General features: G+C 41.2%; 2 protein-coding genes across 2 annotated transcripts in view; both read left to right on the top strand.

The window, feature by feature from the left end:
• Positions 1-6770, top strand: part of LOC103363897 (tyrosine-protein kinase Tec-like) — an 11339-nt gene extending 4569 nt beyond the window's left edge. Inside the window, exons 2-13 of the mRNA XM_008290849.1 lie at positions 6-113; positions 312-371; positions 464-518; positions 1671-1750; positions 1941-2065; positions 2150-2224; positions 3625-3796; positions 3873-4089; positions 5074-5138; positions 5665-5783; positions 6141-6298; positions 6570-6770. Of these exons, the coding sequence (XP_008289071.1) occupies positions 6-113; positions 312-371; positions 464-518; positions 1671-1750; positions 1941-2065; positions 2150-2224; positions 3625-3796; positions 3873-4089; positions 5074-5138; positions 5665-5783; positions 6141-6298; positions 6570-6641 (1306 nt within the window). The 3' untranslated portion in view covers positions 6642-6770. The remainder of the gene's footprint in view (positions 1-5; positions 114-311; positions 372-463; positions 519-1670; positions 1751-1940; positions 2066-2149; positions 2225-3624; positions 3797-3872; positions 4090-5073; positions 5139-5664; positions 5784-6140; positions 6299-6569) is intronic.
• A 2547-nt stretch (positions 6771-9317) lies between these two features.
• The window catches only part of LOC103363896 (uncharacterized), a 12702-nt gene continuing 3916 nt past the window's right edge, over positions 9318-18103 (top strand). The window contains exons 1-10 of the mRNA XM_008290848.1: positions 9318-9491; positions 12306-12979; positions 13836-13887; positions 14560-14644; positions 15862-15993; positions 16070-16134; positions 16328-16387; positions 16480-16534; positions 17687-17766; positions 17957-18081. Coding sequence (XP_008289070.1) covers positions 12370-12979; positions 13836-13887; positions 14560-14644; positions 15862-15993; positions 16070-16134; positions 16328-16387; positions 16480-16534; positions 17687-17766; positions 17957-18081 — 1264 coding nt within the window. The 5' untranslated portion in view covers positions 9318-9491; positions 12306-12369. The remainder of the gene's footprint in view (positions 9492-12305; positions 12980-13835; positions 13888-14559; positions 14645-15861; positions 15994-16069; positions 16135-16327; positions 16388-16479; positions 16535-17686; positions 17767-17956; positions 18082-18103) is intronic.

Raw genomic sequence — 18103 nt, 5'->3', positions numbered from 1 at the left:
GGCAGAGTTGTGTTGCTTCGTCGGGGCTTTGACGTGTTGCGTTTGCAGGGCGAGGAGTACGTCATCCTCCACAAGCAGGACCAGCTGTGGTGGCGAGCGCAGGACAAACACGGGTAGGTCGCTTCAAAGTTCACAGGAAGTTCAGTGTTTTTACGTTTTTCTGTTCTCTCAGACTCAGTTTGTGTGATTTAAAGTGTTCTGTCTCAGAGCAGAGCAGCATGTTCACACTTAAAGCAGTTAAAGTCTAAACATTATTGAGGGAAACTGGATTTGACTCAACGAAACCTCCTAAAGTGTCCGATTGTCTTCAGGAACAAAGGCTTCATCCCCAGCAACTACGTGACGGAGAAAAACCGGATCGAGGCCAACTCGTGAGTGTTTTTTCCTAATTTTTCACCTTAGCAGCATCAGAATTGTGAAATCTAGTCATGTCTAAGTGCTCTTTGTGTGGTTCTATGTGGAGGTGGTACTGCAAGAACATCACCAGGACAGAAGCTGAGCAGCTGCTGAGACAAGAGGTGAGAACAGAAACGGGTTCGTTCATCTCAGACCTTCAGGTTCCTTCTGCTCCACCGGCTCTGATTTGTCTGGAACTTTTTAATCATATATTAGTGATGTTTAAAAAAGGTACAGCTAAATAGAACAAGTGCTTCCACACATAATGTTCTTTAAACTCACCTTCAGCAGGGTTTTTGTCTCACAGTGAATTTTGAGGTTGTTTCGATGGATGATTTTTAGATTGGAAGACTTCAAAATGGATTTTAAAACTCGCCCTTAAACCCAGTTCCAGTAGATTTGTTTTTCTGTTAAAAATCGAGGCTGTTTGAACGACAACATCTCAGGAACTATTAAACCTAAAATGTTCACTTTTATTTCTCATCATGTCGTTGATTCAGACTCTACGGTACCGGATTACTGACGTAGATTAGAACCATTTTCAAACCACCTGCTCAATCAGTTGTAAAAGCTCAACTAAAACAACTTTCTTTCCATTTTTGTGACCAAGAATGTCATTTTTAAAGTATTCCACATGTTTAGTTTGGTGTTATTGTGACCTGTGCTTCAGAAAACATCACCAGCTGACTTCTGCTTCATCAACTTGTTTGTTGGAACTTTTCATTAAGACTCGCCCACAATCAGAGATTATCTGATCTACTTCTCTGATGTTTTAGATTCTGAATCAACGACATGACGAGAAATAACTGGAAAATTCTGTTTTTTATCTTTAATAGTTTCTGAGATGTTGTCGATCAAACGGCCTCGAATTTCGACGCACAAAAAATCAAATCTACTGAAAGCGGGTCGAGTGGGACGGTGTTTGAATTCACCTAAAAATTCACAAACATCTGTGTAACTATCCATAATTTATGCTTTAGAAATTAAGTCAGAGATGGTTCCAGTAGAAGTTGTTCTGAAGATGTAAAGATCTAAAAACTGTTGACTTTAAGTGAAGCTGAAATCATCAACGGACTGTTTTGATGTTTGTCTGCTGCAGCTTCTTAAATGCTTTTCTTCGTCGTATCTGACAGTAAACTGAGTATTTGTTTCATATTTATCGTTCACACTAACACTCTCCTTGTATTATTGTCGTAAAGCGTTTCGTCTGTTTCCGTGTGCCCTGATTCATTCCTTCCTCCTGCATCTAGCTCATGTTTCTTGTTGTTTTCCAGGACAGAGAGGGCGGCTTCGTGGTGCGAGAGTCCAGTCAGAAGGGCGTCTACACCGTCTCCGTCTACACCAAAACCTTGAGGTGATTCCCGCCGATAAAGACCGTAAACATTCCCGCCACATGACGTTTTTAAATCTTCTCCAGAGTGCTGATTGGCTGAAGTTGAACCCAGTTGGAGCCGAACTTTGGAGATAAAACCGACATAAAAGCTTCACATAACTAAACCTCATGTGAAGTAAATAATCCAGATCTATGTGTGTTTGGCGTCCAGCGCTACCGGAGACATCAGACATTACCAGATCAAGATCACCGACACCGGACAGTTCTTCTTGGCCGAGAAATACACCTTCGGCTCCATCCCCGACGTCATCCGCTACCACGAGCACAACGCAGCAGGTAAACAAACAAACAAACAAACAAATAAATCCTGTGCACAGAGGCCACAGCAGCGTCTGACGCTCCGTTTCTTGGTGTCGGTAGGTTTGGTGACGAGGCTTCGCTACGCCGTGGGACCGATGGGTCGGTGTGTCCCGGCCACCGCAGGATTCAGCTTCGGTAGGGGAACGATTCAGACGCTCTTTTAACCAAAACATACTTGTTGTCTTTCATAATTTACACCATTTATCAGAGCCAGAAACTGTAAAAACTGAAGGAATCAGTGGATCTCTTGTTTTCCGACTGTCCTTGAACGACTCGTCGTCCAACTCTGAGCCCAAAGTTTTGCTTTTATTGGAATCACTTTGTTCTACGAGTCTCTGTTTTAAAAAATCATCAAGAAAAAGTAAATCGCTCTGAACACGTTCTGTAAAAACATCTGCATCCTCTGTGAACGAAGAAACAGAAATGTGGCTGTAAAACACCGACATGAAGATAAGACACTGAGAAGTGCATCAGAACACAAAAATCTATCTCAACATGGTGACAAAAAATTAATATTTGTTTTATTCTTTCAGTGGAACTTTTTTTAAAGCTGTTTTTTTTTTTTTTTTTAATTCAAATTTTTCCTTTTTCAGTTCAGGTTTTGTCCTCAATCAACACCCGCATTTTATTTTCCATATTTTGTGTTTTAATGTGTTTTTTGTGGCACCTTTGCTGCCAGATTCTCACTAAAATCAGCCCAAAATAACCTTGTTTATAAATCGCTGTTATTTGAAAGACAGATTATATTTAATCAGGACTGAAAAGTGGTAAACGTGTTTAGTACTTTGTTATGACTGTAAACATTACACAGTTTTAGTTTATTAATCATATAAAATACAATAATTTTACAGATATTATTTGTCATAATTTTCTTTTTTTCCTCCTTTTTTTTAATTTAATTTATTTTATTTTTTTTTACAGTTTTTAAGCGTTACGGTATTCTGCGATTTGTTTTTAACATGATTTTTTTTCTCTTGCTGCCACATTTTCACCAGTTTTTTTGTCGACATTTTGTTGTAATAATTATTTCACATTAATTTGTCGTCATTTGACAGAAAAATTAAGTATTTAAAAGACTGTAAACTGGTAAGTGTTTAACTTCCACATTTTATTAAATTACAGATAATATCGAGTAAAAACACGCCAAAATTTGGATTTAATAAAAAGAAATGTAAATAATTTCCACAATAAAATTCTGTATTTTTACGAGTTGTGATTAATTCTCTTCACAACAAACAGACTTTAAAGTCACCCTGTTTTATTAGATTTAAATCAGCTGGAAGCATCACTGTTTTACAGATTTATTTATTTATTTTACAGTTTTTTTTAATATTACAGTTTTCCGATGTTTTCTGGCACCTTTGCTGCCACATTATCACAGATTTTACTTTAATTATTGTTATTATCGTGATGTTTTGAGCTGAAACTTGAAACTTGCATCTCTGAGAGTGTCGATAATTTGCTGAAACGTGGCTCAATGTGGGACCTTTAAGGAAAGTGACCAAATCGATGCCTCTGCTTCTTCCTTCCTGCAGAGAAGTGGGAGATCAACCCCAGCGAGCTGACCGTCATGAAGGAGCTGGGCAGCGGCCAGTTCGGCCTGGTGAGGCTCGGGAAGTGGAGGGCTCAGCACAAGGTGGCCATCAAGGCCATCAGGGAGGGAGCCATGTACGAGGAGGACTTCATCGAGGAGGCCAAAGTCATGATGTGAGGACGGGAGGACGCGACGAGGACCAGGGAGGAGAAGCAGCAGCTCGCTCTAACTCCTTGTCTTCTCTCTCAGGAAGCTCTGCCACCCCAAGCTGGTGCAGCTGTACGGCGTCTGCCTGCAGCAGCGCCCCCTGCTGATCGTGGCCGAGTTCATGGAGAACGGCTGCCTGCTCAACTTCCTGCGGCAGAAGGGCGGCGCTCTGAGGGAGGCGTGGCTGCTGTCCATGTGCCAGGACGTGTGCGAGGGGATGGAGTACCTGGAGGCCCACAGCTTCCTCCACCGAGACCTGGTGAGTCGCCACGGAAACGCCGAGAGGCTCTGGCAGATTTTTGGAAACGTGTCGCTGCAGCGCCTCAGATTCTGCTCAGCCTACGTTAATGTGGTCGTTGGAGCCGGAAGCAAAGTTCTGCACTGAATGAATTTTGCCAATTTCTTTTTTTTTTTCACTCCTGGAAGATTCTGTCTGACCCAGGAAACCACTTGAAGCTTTCATTATCTCCAGAAGTTTAGCGAAGGCAGAGACTACATTGATTTGAGCAGATTGAAATGATCGAATGTCTCCAGCAGACGTCCAAGTTTCAATTATTGGCCTTGAAAATGGAAAAAAGAGCCAATTTTTCAAACAAGGGCGGCACTAAAGCCCCAGAAAGCCCCTTTTAATGTATATATAGTAAAGTAATTACAAATACGTGGTCATGGTGCAGCTATTTGAACCTTTACTTTAACTATTTTATATATCTATGCAATATTTTATGAAGTGATTCTGTTTCATGTGTAAAATCATGATGCAGATTAGATGTATCAATGTATTAAAAATGGACTTTTAATTATTATACTATTTAACTATTTAACTTTTTTCCCCAAGAAATGGAGATGCTAAAACCAAACTGCACTGACTCAGCCAGGCTAGCCGTTAGCCTTAGCTAAAGCTAATATAGCTCCCTCTTCCTGTTTCGAAACTTAAACGTTTAGAGTCTAATTTATTTAACTACATACTGTACATAATTGCTTGATCAAAACAAAAAAGTAGCACCAGGTACAGTAGTCTGACTAGAGCGCTAACTAGCCTAGCTTAGCATTAGCCTCTTTGACTTGTGGAATTCGTGCGGTTTGATGTAGTTCAGCACCTTTATTTCAGATGTTCAAACTTACATAGATCAAGATAATTACAGTACTTGATGAATATGTTTTAATTGTGTTCGTTGTCACACAACTTAGTGGGAAAAATGCTTCAGTTTGATGTTTGTCTTCTGGATGTTTTTCTGCTCCGCAGGCTGCCAGGAACTGTCTGGTCAGTGAACACAACGTGGTGAAGGTCAGCGACTTTGGAATGACCAGGTATGGCTGACATATAGATGTATACTTTACTCTGCATTTCCGTGGTTGAGGAAATCAGCTATATGCTACATTTGAAGCCAGAATGAGCAGCTTGTTAGCTTAGCTTAGCATAAAAACTAGAAACAGACTGGGAAAAGTCAGAGAACTCCTCTCTGAAGCTATCTAATTGACATGATACATATAACTTGCTGAGATAAAAGTGTAAAAGAGTCAACTGGACTATTTTTGGCTCTAAATCAGCTCAAGAAATATTCAGACATATAACCTCCCGTCAAATGGTGAATAGAGGAAATAAATGTGTTAAGTAGTGAGCTATAAAAGTGCTGATAAGTGGATTTTGTTGTCAGACAACGCCAGGCTAGGTGTTTCCAGTCTGTATGCTAAGCTAAGCTAACTGCCTGCTGGCTAAACGCTTGTATTTAATGTCACATTGCTAAAGTAACATCAGTCACCTCATGCAAACTTTCTGCCAAATAGCTTTCCTAAAACGTTGAGCGAGGTTTTTACTCTGCGTCCCTGTTTCCAGATACGTTCTGGACAACCAGTACACCAGTTCCAACGGCGCCAAGTTCCCAGTGAAGTGGTCTCCTCCGGAAGTTCTCCACTACAGCAAATACAGCAGCAAGTCCGACGTCTGGTCCTTCGGTGAGGAACCGACTGGCTTCACCGCCGACACAAGACGAGATCATAGAGTTCTCAGACTGCACCAATAAACATCAAAAACACGAAGCCAAGTCGTGTCCTTGTGCTTGAAGTCATAAAAATCAATGATTTATTTTCAAGAAATGGAATAAGTCCCCACAGGTGTTGCCAATACTGGAAAAAAGTGACTCTGGATTTATTTCTTAAAGATAATGAGTCTTTCTCACCTGCTGGCAGGTTTTGGGGGTTCAGAGGGATAAATGTGCTTCAGTTATTCATCACAGTTGGTATTTTTTCCTGCTGAAATCAAAGTGAATCCGTGACCTGAAAGTCGTGTTAACGGTGCGTGTCTGTGTGCAGGCGTGGTGATGTGGGAGATCTACTCGGAGGGTCGGACTCCGTTTGAGAACCGATCCAACCTGGAGGTGGTCAACGACATCACCAGGGGCGTCCGGCTGTACCGGCCGCATCGAGCCTCCCAGTCGCTCTACGCCATCATGTACCGCTGCTGGCACGAGGTACCGAACCGCTCTCACAGTCAGTCGCACTCGATTAGAGAACAGTCAGGGCACTAGTAAACAAAGAAACAAACAAAAGGATAACTCACTCTCTTAAAAGCTCCACAAATACCACTTGTGATAATTCAGTCAAGCTTCTGATTTAAGGTTTTCCCTGCGTAGCTGAAGCAGGTCTAGTTTCAGTGAAGGTTGCTTTAAATGCTCCTGGTATGTGTTGGATCGTGACACCTTTTGTTAACCATCTTCTTCTCCTTCTTCTTGTTTGGTGTAGAAGCCTCTGGGCCGGCCGACGTTCTCTGAGCTCCTGGAGCAAATCAGAAAACTGGCAGAAAATCCAGATTGACACACACACACACACACACACACACACATATTAATATATTGCTGAGCTTCAGACTGTTCTATCCTGATACTATGAATGTACACAAGCTGTATTTTGTCACTGTAAATAAATATTTTTTAATAAAATCTATTTCTTTTGTTTAATTTAAGTGATGTTTTAAAGTGTAGCTTTTGTCTCCCCCTTCTGGCAGTAAACAGAACTGTAGTAGTTGTATTAATGCCAGATGAGTTTCAGTCCCACCTAAAAGCAGAAAGACATTAATATAACGTGTTTAACAGCTGTCAGAGTCACATTGTTTGCTGTATTTGAACTAGTCTGACTCACTAAATGTAGACTTTGAGTTTCGGTTTGGTCCTGCCTGCGTATTTTATGTTGGTTTCACCTCCAGTACTGTTTTCAAAATCCTCTAAACTACAGAAAACAACCTCCAACGTAGCGACACTTGTGGACTCGTGTAACTGAATTTTCTTTGCTAGAATCTTTAAAAGACGAACAAACGTGTCTTTGTCACAGAAAACAACGCTGCATTTGGGTTCCTGTACAGATTTATTGGAGGTCTGGAGCATCACTGGATCTTCTGGGTCAAAAATATACAAAACATACAAACAGCAACTTAAATCATGAGTTTTTGTGAAGTAGAAAGTTGTGTTGATAACTTTTTCTAAGTGGTGTGGCCTCTTCTTGTGAGTGATTGTGATTGATGCATTCAGTTTAGATCCAGACTATTTGATCCACTCATTAGACTCAGACACAAACACTACGGTGGGAAAGTCTGAGGAGCTGAATACACATCTGAAGAAGCAAACCACTGACTTAAACCCGTCAGGAACGTCTCTTGTGGCCATTCCAAAGATGTTTCAGATCCCAAAATCAACAAACAACCAAGTATAAAGTACACATTTCACACAGCTGATAACATATCAGTTGCACAAAAGGCTAACACTGATGACTTCTTTCTTCAACAATAAAAGTTACCCTCTGGATCTTCAGTTCCTCAGATGTTGGGAGTGCATGGAGACTCTTCTGTTCACTCTTACAGCTAACAGAGGAACATTTGGGGAGTTTTGCTCGTAGTTGAGGCATTTTAGAAAGTGAATAACCTGGTTGACTGTCAGCTAGCTGTTAGTTAAATGACAGATAATAACTCGTGAAATCGCAGAAAAAAAGTATTTGTTTACATGTAAATTCTAAAAACCAAAAACAGGCCAAAACTGTAAATAACGTCCACATCAAAAATCTGTATTTTTTACAGACAGTAATTCATTATGTCACTCTGTGTTTACGTACGTCTGTATTTAAATCACCTAAAAATGTTGTGAAGGTACATTAAAGTGACATATTTTATCTTTTTGTTTTTATTTTATTTATTTAATATGCACTTAAGGATGGCACTTTTAATTCCGTTGTTCTCATACAATGACAATAAAGACATTCTGATTCTGACATATGTAAATAGAATAATTCTTTATTGTCACAGTGATATATTGTTATAGATGTTAATTGTACCAGTGCTAGCCTCCGTAACAACCCGTAGACTATACCGCTCATATTGACATAACACAACAAAAACACAATAAAATTACTTAAATCCAGTGGTTTTTTTAGTTTCTGTTTATTTATTTATTTATTTTTGCTCAGCACTGGTTTTTTATTCTCTATCTTCAACCTCCTGCCGTCATGCACCTCCCGTCCGTCACTCTCGCGGGACTTTACAAACAACGTAACGGTGTGGTCAGCGTACCTTTTTTTCCCCAACTTTATTCAAACTGACCAACAATAAAAGACATCTTGAAAGTCCGTTGACATACAAACAAGAGCAAATGATGAAAGAAGGAAAAAAAACATGAACACAGCAAAAAAATTAAAATAAAAAAAATAAACAAACACAAGGCAGTTACTCAAATAAATAAACGTAGTCGACACATCGACAGTTTTAACAGCTTTTTTGTTATTTATACAGGAGATGGTTTTTTGGTCTTTAGCACCAAAAAAAGTGTTTTTTTTATTCGTGAATTTGCATTTGTGGACATGAAATTTAGCAACAAGTAGGATTAGATCCACCAGAAAGAAAGCATCATCCTTCTTCCCATCGTCACTAAAATAACCAAAAATGATATTTTTGTGGTTCAGGGGGGAAAAAATCAGAGAAAATATTATCAACTATGAATGAGTTCATGTCTTTCCAGAGTTTATATGTGAATTCACAAGACCAGAACAAATGTGAAAGAGTTTCAGGATGCAAACCACAATAAGAGGAAAGTTTCTGTTTATGTGGTTGGTTGTGATTTTCTGCTTCCTGGACGCCACCAACTCTGGACAGGGGGGGAGGTGGAGGATGTCACGCAGTTAAGTTTTTCTTAACGATTCAAAAATAAAAAATAAAGCGAAAAGAAACTGAAAATAACAAAGAGACTCAAGATTAAACACTAAACACATTTTCTACCGTATTTTAGAAAGTGTAGCTCGGTAGTACAGGACTTGGGAGGACGACGACCACCCCTACACAGCGCGTGGTTTCGTCCTGATTGTTTGTCGCGGTCCTGTTCTTGTGTCCTTCCTGATCTGACAGACTTTCATTCACTGCGCAGCTTCTCACCTGAGACGCTGTTATTGCAGCTTTTAAAAATTTATTTTGTCGTTTTCTTCTCTAAATCTACTCATTTGTGGTCCCGCTTAGCACAGTTTACTGCTGTCGTAAAACTTTTTGTTGTTTCGACGGGTTTTTTTTTTCTAATTATTATTATTTTATTTTGACGGATCAACTTTTGGATTCCCCCGCGGTTCGTGTCTTCCTGCGGTGGTTCCGCTCACACAGGACGGACCGTGTGGATTCAGTATCGTCCTCTACAGGTTGGTGTTTGGTTTTTAATTCCTGTTTTTGTGTGTGTTGGTTTGGTTGCAGCCTGAAGGTGACCATATATCACCAAAAACCACGAGATGCTGAAAGATGCCTCATAATTTAAATAAATGTAAAATATGCCTCCTGTGTTTGCTTAGAAATTAGTTTTATCACCAAAGACGCTCATTCAGAGGCTTCCTGTGTTGTTTAGTTTTTCCCGGATCCCGGTTTAACTTCTCTCACCTGTTTTATTGTTTTATGTTTTTATGTGTCCGTGTGACCTTTAAGCTCTGTGGAGTGCCAGGTGTGAACACTTATGCAAATCACCAGTAAATGGACTTTGTATGGTGGTAAATGACCTGCATAGACACATACCGGAAGTACCACCGGCCTCTCGGGGCAGACACAGGTGAGCGAGACAGTTGAGGAAAAACCATTTAATCACGGTGACTGAAAAGCTAAAAACTCCCAAACGTTTGGGGAAACAAAATGTCCGCCGTCTCTTGAGATGACCAACTATTTTCCCTCCACTAGCCTGACCTGTCTCGCTCACCTTTTGTCTGCCTCTCAGGTGAGCAGCTCGCTGCTGCCCCTAGAGGCCTGTGGCACTACTGTTTTTTTTTTTAGTTGTGAACCTCCACAGAAACAACAGCCCCACTTGCAATGTGATTTTCTTTCAGTTATTTTGGCTTGTTCATTTTATTATTTTAAATATACTGAAGTAGTGGCTCTACATACGGTGTATACGTTACTACTTAGGTTTTTACTTTGGTTCGCACTCTGGACGCCTCTTTGTGTGAACTGAGCCTGAAGTTTGGCTGAAGGTCTTGTGATTGTTGGTCACAGATGAGCCAGTAATGCAGAAACTGGTTCCTAAAGCCAATGTACAGTATTTTAAATGAAATATCGTAGCGTATTTTTGGTTGAGTTTTCCTTTAAACTTGGCACATCACCAATGAGTGCTTCATGGTCCATGAGAAAGTTGAAAATCTGACTGTTCTTTCTGTTTTTGCAGTTTCTGGTAAATTGTGTACTTTTTAGGCGTGGGGGTTAAACTGGATACTTACTCAATGTATTCTTTTACAAATTGAATCTCAGTTTCGGCGTCGTCTCAGAGGCCTGGGCGTTTCCTGATGTGGTGACAATAGTCGGGCCACACAGTTGTAATGCAAATTCACGCTAAACGATGTGACACGCCCCACTGAAGCCACGCCACGGCGTCTGAGCGCCTACGATGCTCTCTAGGTATTGTAGTAAAAGGAATGCATGTAAATCAAAGGAGCCTCGTGCAAAAAGCAGAATGCCTGTGATCTGTGAAATATCAGTTTTTTAAAATAAAACTTAAAATTCAGGTATGATTTTCAAACTCTCCTACAAGACGTCCATGTGCTACGAACAGAAATAACCTGTTGATTACAGGAAATGCATGTCGAAGTTCGTTAACGGTGAATCATCAAAGACATTTTAATTCTTCTGGTAGTTCCTTTCATGTGACCACATGAGGGAGTTTGAACGTATTCCACCGTAACTGAAACGTTTTCTATTATTTGACTTTGCAGTTTTATGTTGGCCATAAATGTAGCTTGTGTGTTTTCTTTCACGCTGCTATGTTGTCGTTCAGAATAAGTTTTCGTCTCCGTAAAGTCCAACGATGTATAAAAAGCGCATTGGGGTAAACTGTTCACCTCTCACATGTTGTTGTAGGAGGCAGAATTTGGAACGTTCCCGAAAAAAATTCACAAAGGAATGGCCATTTATTAAACCTCCAAGCATTTTGTGGATGTTTACGTTGTTCTACATTCATACTGTCGACTTTTAATTAGGGCCTGAGCACTGAAAATGCGTAGGACTGTGTTGGAATGTGAGGAATTATTCGGGCTCTGAATAAAAGACATCATTGTTCTCCAGGATGGGAACTGTGAAGTTGTGTCTCAAGATGGCTGCACAGCACCCCCTACAATATTTGCAACAGCTACTACGGGCAAACACCTACATCTACAAAATTTGGTCGGCATGTGTAGCACATCAGGGCGCACAAAAAAGTCAGTGGGCGCGATACCCTACACCCAACAGGAAGTCCACCGTTTTGATTTGTTTGTGAGATTTTTTGTTAGTTTTCATCATTTTCCAGAGCTGTCTCCTCATAACTCCATGACATCTAAAATTTGGCCTGTGCATACAAAAGATCCTGATGATGAAACGACTCGCATAACGAGGGGGAGGAGCAACAAACCCCCAGTTGAACCCAGAACTCAGGTGTTAATGGCTAGTCAGTCAGAACTGATGAAGCCTCTTGGTCTTCAAGGAACTCAAGCAGGTCCAGTTGCTATGATTAAACTATGAGATTAATGGTGAAGTTTAAGGTGTGGTAGTGGTGGTGCCTGAAGTTTGATGATTCGCCATTAAAAAGGAAGTAACGACCCTGTACATGCTCCAGTCTGCCTCAAACTTCACAGATCACTTGATCACAGTCCTACCCTGATGAAACCCATGTTCCAATATCCATTCACAGTCACAGCGCCACCTGCTGGGAAAGGACACGTTTCACATTTTTGTTTGCTATTATTAGCTTGTTGACCATGTTGACTTCAAATGTGGTTAGAGTTACGGTTCGGTGGTTCTCATTTTGCCCAGAGCGCATTTCTTTCACAACACTGGTATACGCCTCGATGTGCGCCACATCCGACACTCGTGGAAGTGCGAGGTCCCGTTCAACGCTGCTTGTAGCTTTGATTAATTTTGTTCTATTTTGCAATTTTATTTTGTTAAAATTAGTTTTGTTGGAGCTATTTTTTAACGTTGAACCTGTTGTTTTGTTCACACAGGTGTCGGCCAGACCTGAAGACAGTCGCAAACATAAACTCACAGTTGCTGCTGCTGCGAGGTGAAATGGACCAGGAAGGAGTGAAGCTGGACCGAGACATCTTCTCTTGTTCCGTCTGTCTGGATCTACTGAAGCATCCAGTGACTACTTCCTGTGGACACAGCTACTGCATGAGCTGTATTAAAACACACTGGGATGGAGAGGACAGCAAGGCAATCTACAGCTGCCCTCAGTGCAGGAAGACTTTCACACCGAGGCCTGTCCTGGAGAAAAACATCATGTTGGCAGAATTGGTGGCAGAGCTGAAGAGGACTGAACTCCAAGCTGCTGCTGCTGCTAATCCTTGCTATGCTGGACCTGAAGATGTGTCCTGTGATGTCTGCACTGGGAGGAAGAGGAAATCCATCAAGTCCTGTTTAGGTTGTGTGGCCTCTTATTGTGAACAACACCTCCAACCTCACTTTGATGCACCTCCATTAAAGAAACACAAGCTGGTGGAGCCCTCCAAGAAGCTGCAGGAGAACATCTGCTCTCGTCATGATGAGGTGATGAAGATTTTCTGTCGCACTGATCAGCAGCTGATCTGTTATCTCTGCACAATGGATCAACATAAAGGACATAAAACCGTCCCAGCAGCAGCAGAAAGGACGNTTTTCGTAAATGTGTGTCTCATTTGTGTCCTTTTTTTGGTCATTTTGTGTCTCATTTTTGTCGTTTTATTTTGTTTTTCCGCCATTTTGTGTCTCTGTTTGTCTAGTGTATGTCGTTTTGCGTCTCATTGGGTCATTTTGCATCTCATTTTGTGTCGTTTTGGCTCATCATCTGTAGAAAAATGTTCCACCATCAGCTGGATGCATCTCCACCAGCTGTCTCCTCTGTCCACTGCTGCATTTATTGTATTGATCCAGGAGGTTTTATTTTCTTCTCGTCTCTGCTCTGTGGAAACACGTTCTGAAAACTCTTTGGATTTTTGTCTTGTGACTGTTGGTCACTGCTGAGTCAGTTGTGTCGAGCAGCTCGTGGGTTTCTTGTTTTGTTTCATTTTGTAGAATCTGGTGCAGATGGTTTGTATTTCAGCTACTTTTTTATTTTAATTGAGACATCCAGAATGAAGGGAATTCGGCGAAACATCCGATGTGGTTGTTGTTCCTGATGGAACCAAGCGACCATCAGAAAGTTTAAAGTCTGACTAATCAGGCAGGTTCTGGGAATCAGAGCAGCTGTTATAGTTTCATTTTTATTTTATCTGTACAATGTGACACCTTGGGTTCAGCTCATAGTTTGACTCATAAAAGTGACGCTCAGTTTCCATCACAGTCCGTCTTTTATTAAACCAACAATCCAAACCTCAGAATTATTATTAAATTAAAATATTTCAAAGGACAAGAGGCGAGAAAGCAGAAATCATTTCATTTTGCAGGAAGGTTTGAACCTTTTGAACCCGTCACTTCACATGCTGTCGGCTGGTTAAACTCTGCTCTGCAGCGCCCCCTGCTGTTGCACTGACTCGACTCTTTGTTTTTTCCTCCAGATCACTCCTTCCACTCGGTCTTCTGCTGCTGCTGCTGCGCCGTTCAGACCAGGTACAGAAATTAATATCAAAACATCACCAAAGCAGAATTTATGTCATCGATTTTAAAGATGCAGCTCAAAAGAATCAGTCTGGTGTTATTTTTTTTGTATTTTGCTTGTATTTTGTGCTCCCTGTCCGTTTTTAAAAGTAAGTGAGTCTCAGCCAAGGAGACATTTTGGATCTTTCACTTCTATTTATCAGCACATCTTCCACCACGTCCAGTAATATCCATTAAAATGTGACCAGGCAGCAGCTGCTAGTCGTAAAGTGACATGTAAAGTCTTTTAAAAAGTGCAAAAACAGCACTTTAAACACTTTTCATGATGTTTTTGTGGAGAACTGCTGTTATTTCACAGATTTTTTATGTCCTATTTGTGTGCAGTGCATCTGGTTTAGGTTGCATTTGTTGTGTCCGCTAGCTTTCCTGACTTCTGTGATGCTATCGAGCTGCAAATGCTAACGAACCTCCAAAGGCCTCCTGGTGGCGCTGGAGGAAAACTCAGACCTTCATCTGAGACTAAAAAACGTATTCATGCATCTGACGTTTCCAAAGCGTACAGCGACAACGACAACAGTCACTGTGGATGGTTGATTTTTTGGGAAGAGTCGTAGTTCGTATGACGTTTAAACAAAACAAGAACAGTTTGGTGTTTTGACAGAAAGTCTGACTGATTGATTTCAGGGAGTTCAGCACCCGGGTGGATCTGGAAGGCGGCTCTTCTTCGCTCTGTTTCCGAGGCCGACGGCGTCCCGGACACGCCTGCCGGGTAGGACGAGTGTTCCAGCGTGTCCTCGTGTTGTTTGTTCCTGCATGTTGACCCTCCACATGGTTTCCTGTCACATCTTTGTCTACGGGAACCAGAAGCAGAGAGAACGTATAATGTTCTTTCAAGTGTCCACAGCGGCTCTACGTGTTCATTCACTGATTTACTACCTACATGTGTCATTTATTTCCATCCTTGTGTCCTCCCTGCTCTGCGTGAACACTGCCTGCAGTTCAGCTTAAAATTTTGGGTCATTTTCTGTCTGTTTTTTTTTTTTGTTTTCAGTCTCATTTTGAGTCTCGTTTGCCGTTTTGTGTCATTTTGTCTTGGTTTTCGTGAATTTGTGTCTATTTGCGTCTCATTTGCATCATTTTTTTTAAACATTTTGTGTCTCATTTTTGTTGTTTTGTCTTGTTTTTTTGCCATTCTGTGTCTGTTTTGGGTCGTTTTGTGTCTCATTTGAGTCTCGTTTGTCATTTTGTGTCATTTTGTCTTGCTTTTCGTTGTTTTGTGTCTCGTTTTTGTCGCTTTGTCTTGTCTTTTGCCATTTTGTGTCTTTTTTTGTCTCGTTTATGTCATTTTGTGTCTAATTCGGGTCGTTTGTGTCTTGTTTTTTTTGTCGTTTTGTGTCTTGTTTGCTGTTTTGTGCCGTTTTGTTTTGCTTTTCGTTGTTTTGTGTCTCATTTGTGTCACTTTTTTGGTCATTTGTGTCTCATTTCTGTCGTTTCGTCTTGTTTTTCTGTCATTTTGTGTCTCTTTCTTTGTCTAGTATGTGTCGTTTTGTGTGTAGTTAGGGTCGTTTTGTGTCTGTTGTGTTAATTTACTGATTTACAAACCTAATTTGTTTCCATACTTGTGTCCTCTCTGCTCTGCATGAACACTGCCTGCAGTTCAGCTTAAAACTCTCTGAATTTTCGCTGCATGACTGTTGGTGGCAGCCAAGTCACTCTGAGCTTCATGGTTGCGTCGAGGAGCGCAGAATTTTTTGTTTTTTACAGAATATGGTTGCTGCAAACGGTTGATTTGTGGCATTTTTTTTTTTACGAAGACATTTAGTGTTTTTGGTGATGAGTTCATGCACCGTCGGAAAGCAGACAATCTGATGATTCTTTGTGTTTTTACAGTTTCTGAGTGGTGCAACTTTGTTTCCTTTTTTTTAAAAAAACAAATAGCGTTCAGCAGGTTCTTGGGGTTGAGTTTTTTTTCCCCGTGCGTCTCAGGTGGACAGGTCGAGGAGGAAGCTGCCGCGGCCGCCTCCCGAGGGCGAAGACAGCGAAGGCGAGGGGCTGCTGAGCGTCGTCGCCATGTACGACTTCACCGCCAAGGAGGACACCGACCTCACACTGCGACAGGTACACACACACACACACACACACACACGGCAGAGTTGTGTTGCTTCGTCGGGGCTTTGACGTGTTGCGTTTGCAGGGCGAGGAGTACGTCATCCTCCACAAGCAGGACCAGCTGTGGTGGCGAGCGCAGGACAAACACGGGTAGGTCGCTTCAAAGTTCACAGGAAGTTCAGTGTTTTTACGTTTTTCTGTTCTCTCAGACTCAGTTTGTGTGATTTAAAGTGTTCTGTCTCAGAGCAGAGCAGCATGTTCACACTTAAAGCAGTTAAAGTCTAAACATTATTGAGGGAAACTGGATTTGACTCAACGTCCTAAAGTGTCCGATTGTCTTCAGGAACAAAGGCTTCATCCCCAGCAACTACGTGACGGAGAAAAACCGGATCGAGGCCAACTCGTGAGTGTTTTTTCCTAATTTTTCACCTTAGCAGCATCAGAATTGTGAAATCTAGTCATGTCTAAGTGCTCTTTGTGTGGTTCTATGTGGAGGTGGTACTGCAAGAACATCACCAGGACAGAAGCTGAGCAGCTGCTGAGACAAGAGGTGAGAACAGAAACGGGTTCGTTCATCTCAGACCTTCAGGTTCCTTCTGCTCCACCGGCTCTGATTTGTCTGGAACTTTTTAATCATATATTAGTGATGTTTAAAAAAGGTACAGCTAAATAGAACAAGTGCTTCCACACATAATGTTCTTTAAACTCACCTTCAGCAGGGTTTTTGTCTCACAGTGAATTTTGAGGTTGTTTCGATGGATGATTTTTAGATTGGAAGACTTCAAAATGGATTTTAAAACTCGCCCTTAAACCCAGTTCCAGTAGATTTGTTTTTCTGTTAAAAATCGAGGCTGTTTGAACGACAACATCTCAGGAACTATTAAACCTAAAATGTTCACTTTTATTTCTCATCATGTCGTTGATTCAGACTCTACGGTACCGGATTACTGACGTAGATTAGAACCATTTTCAAACCACCTGCTCAATCAGTTGTAAAAGCTCAACTAAAACAACTTTCTTTCCATTTTTGTGACCAAGAATGTCATTTTTAAAGTATTCCACATGTTTAGTTTGGTGTTATTGTGACCTGTGCTTCAGAAAACATCACCAGCTGACTTCTGCTTCATCAACTTGTTTGTTGGAACTTTTCATTAAGACTCGCCCACAATCAGAGATTATCTGATCTACTTCTCTGATGTTTTAGATTCTGAATCAACGACATGACGAGAAATAACTGGAAAATTCTGTTTTTTATCTTTAATAGTTTCTGAGATGTTGTCGATCAAACGGCCTCGAATTTCGACGCACAAAAAATCAAATCTACTGAAAGCGGGTCGAGTGGGACGGTGTTTGAATTCACCTAAAAATTCACAAACATCTGTGTAACTATCCATAATTTATGCTTTAGAAATTAAGTCAGAGATGGTTCCAGTAGAAGTTGTTCTGAAGATGTAAAGATCTAAAAACTGTTGACTTTAAGTGAAGCTGAAATCATCAACGGACTGTTTTGATGTTTGTCTGCTGCAGCTTCTTAAATGCTTTTCTTCGTCGTATCTGACAGTAAACTGAGTATTTGTTTCATATTTATCGTTCACACTAACACTCTCCTTGTATTATTGTCGTAAAGCGTTTCGTCTGTTTCCGTCTGCCCTGATTCATTCCTTCCTCCTGCATCTAGCTCATGTTTCTTGTTGTTTTCCAGGACAGAGAGGGCGGCTTCGTGGTGCGAGAGTCCAGTCAGAAGGGCGTCTACACCGTCTCCGTCTACACCAAAACCTTGAGGTGATTCCCGCCGATAAAGACCGTAAACATTCCCGCCACATGACGTTTTTAAATCTTCTCCAGAGTGCTGATTGGCTGAAGTTGAACCCAGTTGGAGCCGAACTTTGGAGATAAAACCGACATAAAAGCTTCACATAACTAAACCTCATGTGAAGTAAATAATCCAGATCTATGTGTGTTTGGCGTCCAGCGCTACCGGAGACATCAGACATTACCAGATCAAGATCACCGACACCGGACAGTTCTTCTTGGCCGAGAAATACACCTTCAGCTCCATCCCCGACGTCATCCGCTACCACGAGCACAACGCAGCAGGTAAACAAACAAACAAACAAAC

The sequence above is a fragment of the Stegastes partitus genome, unplaced genomic scaffold, assembly GCF_000690725.1.
Source record: "Stegastes partitus isolate 25-593 unplaced genomic scaffold, Stegastes_partitus-1.0.2 Scaffold698, whole genome shotgun sequence".
NCBI classification, from domain to species: Eukaryota; Metazoa; Chordata; class Actinopteri; family Pomacentridae; genus Stegastes; species Stegastes partitus.
Note: the sequence above shows the minus strand (reverse complement) of the source record. Positions and strands in the feature narration are given on the sequence as shown.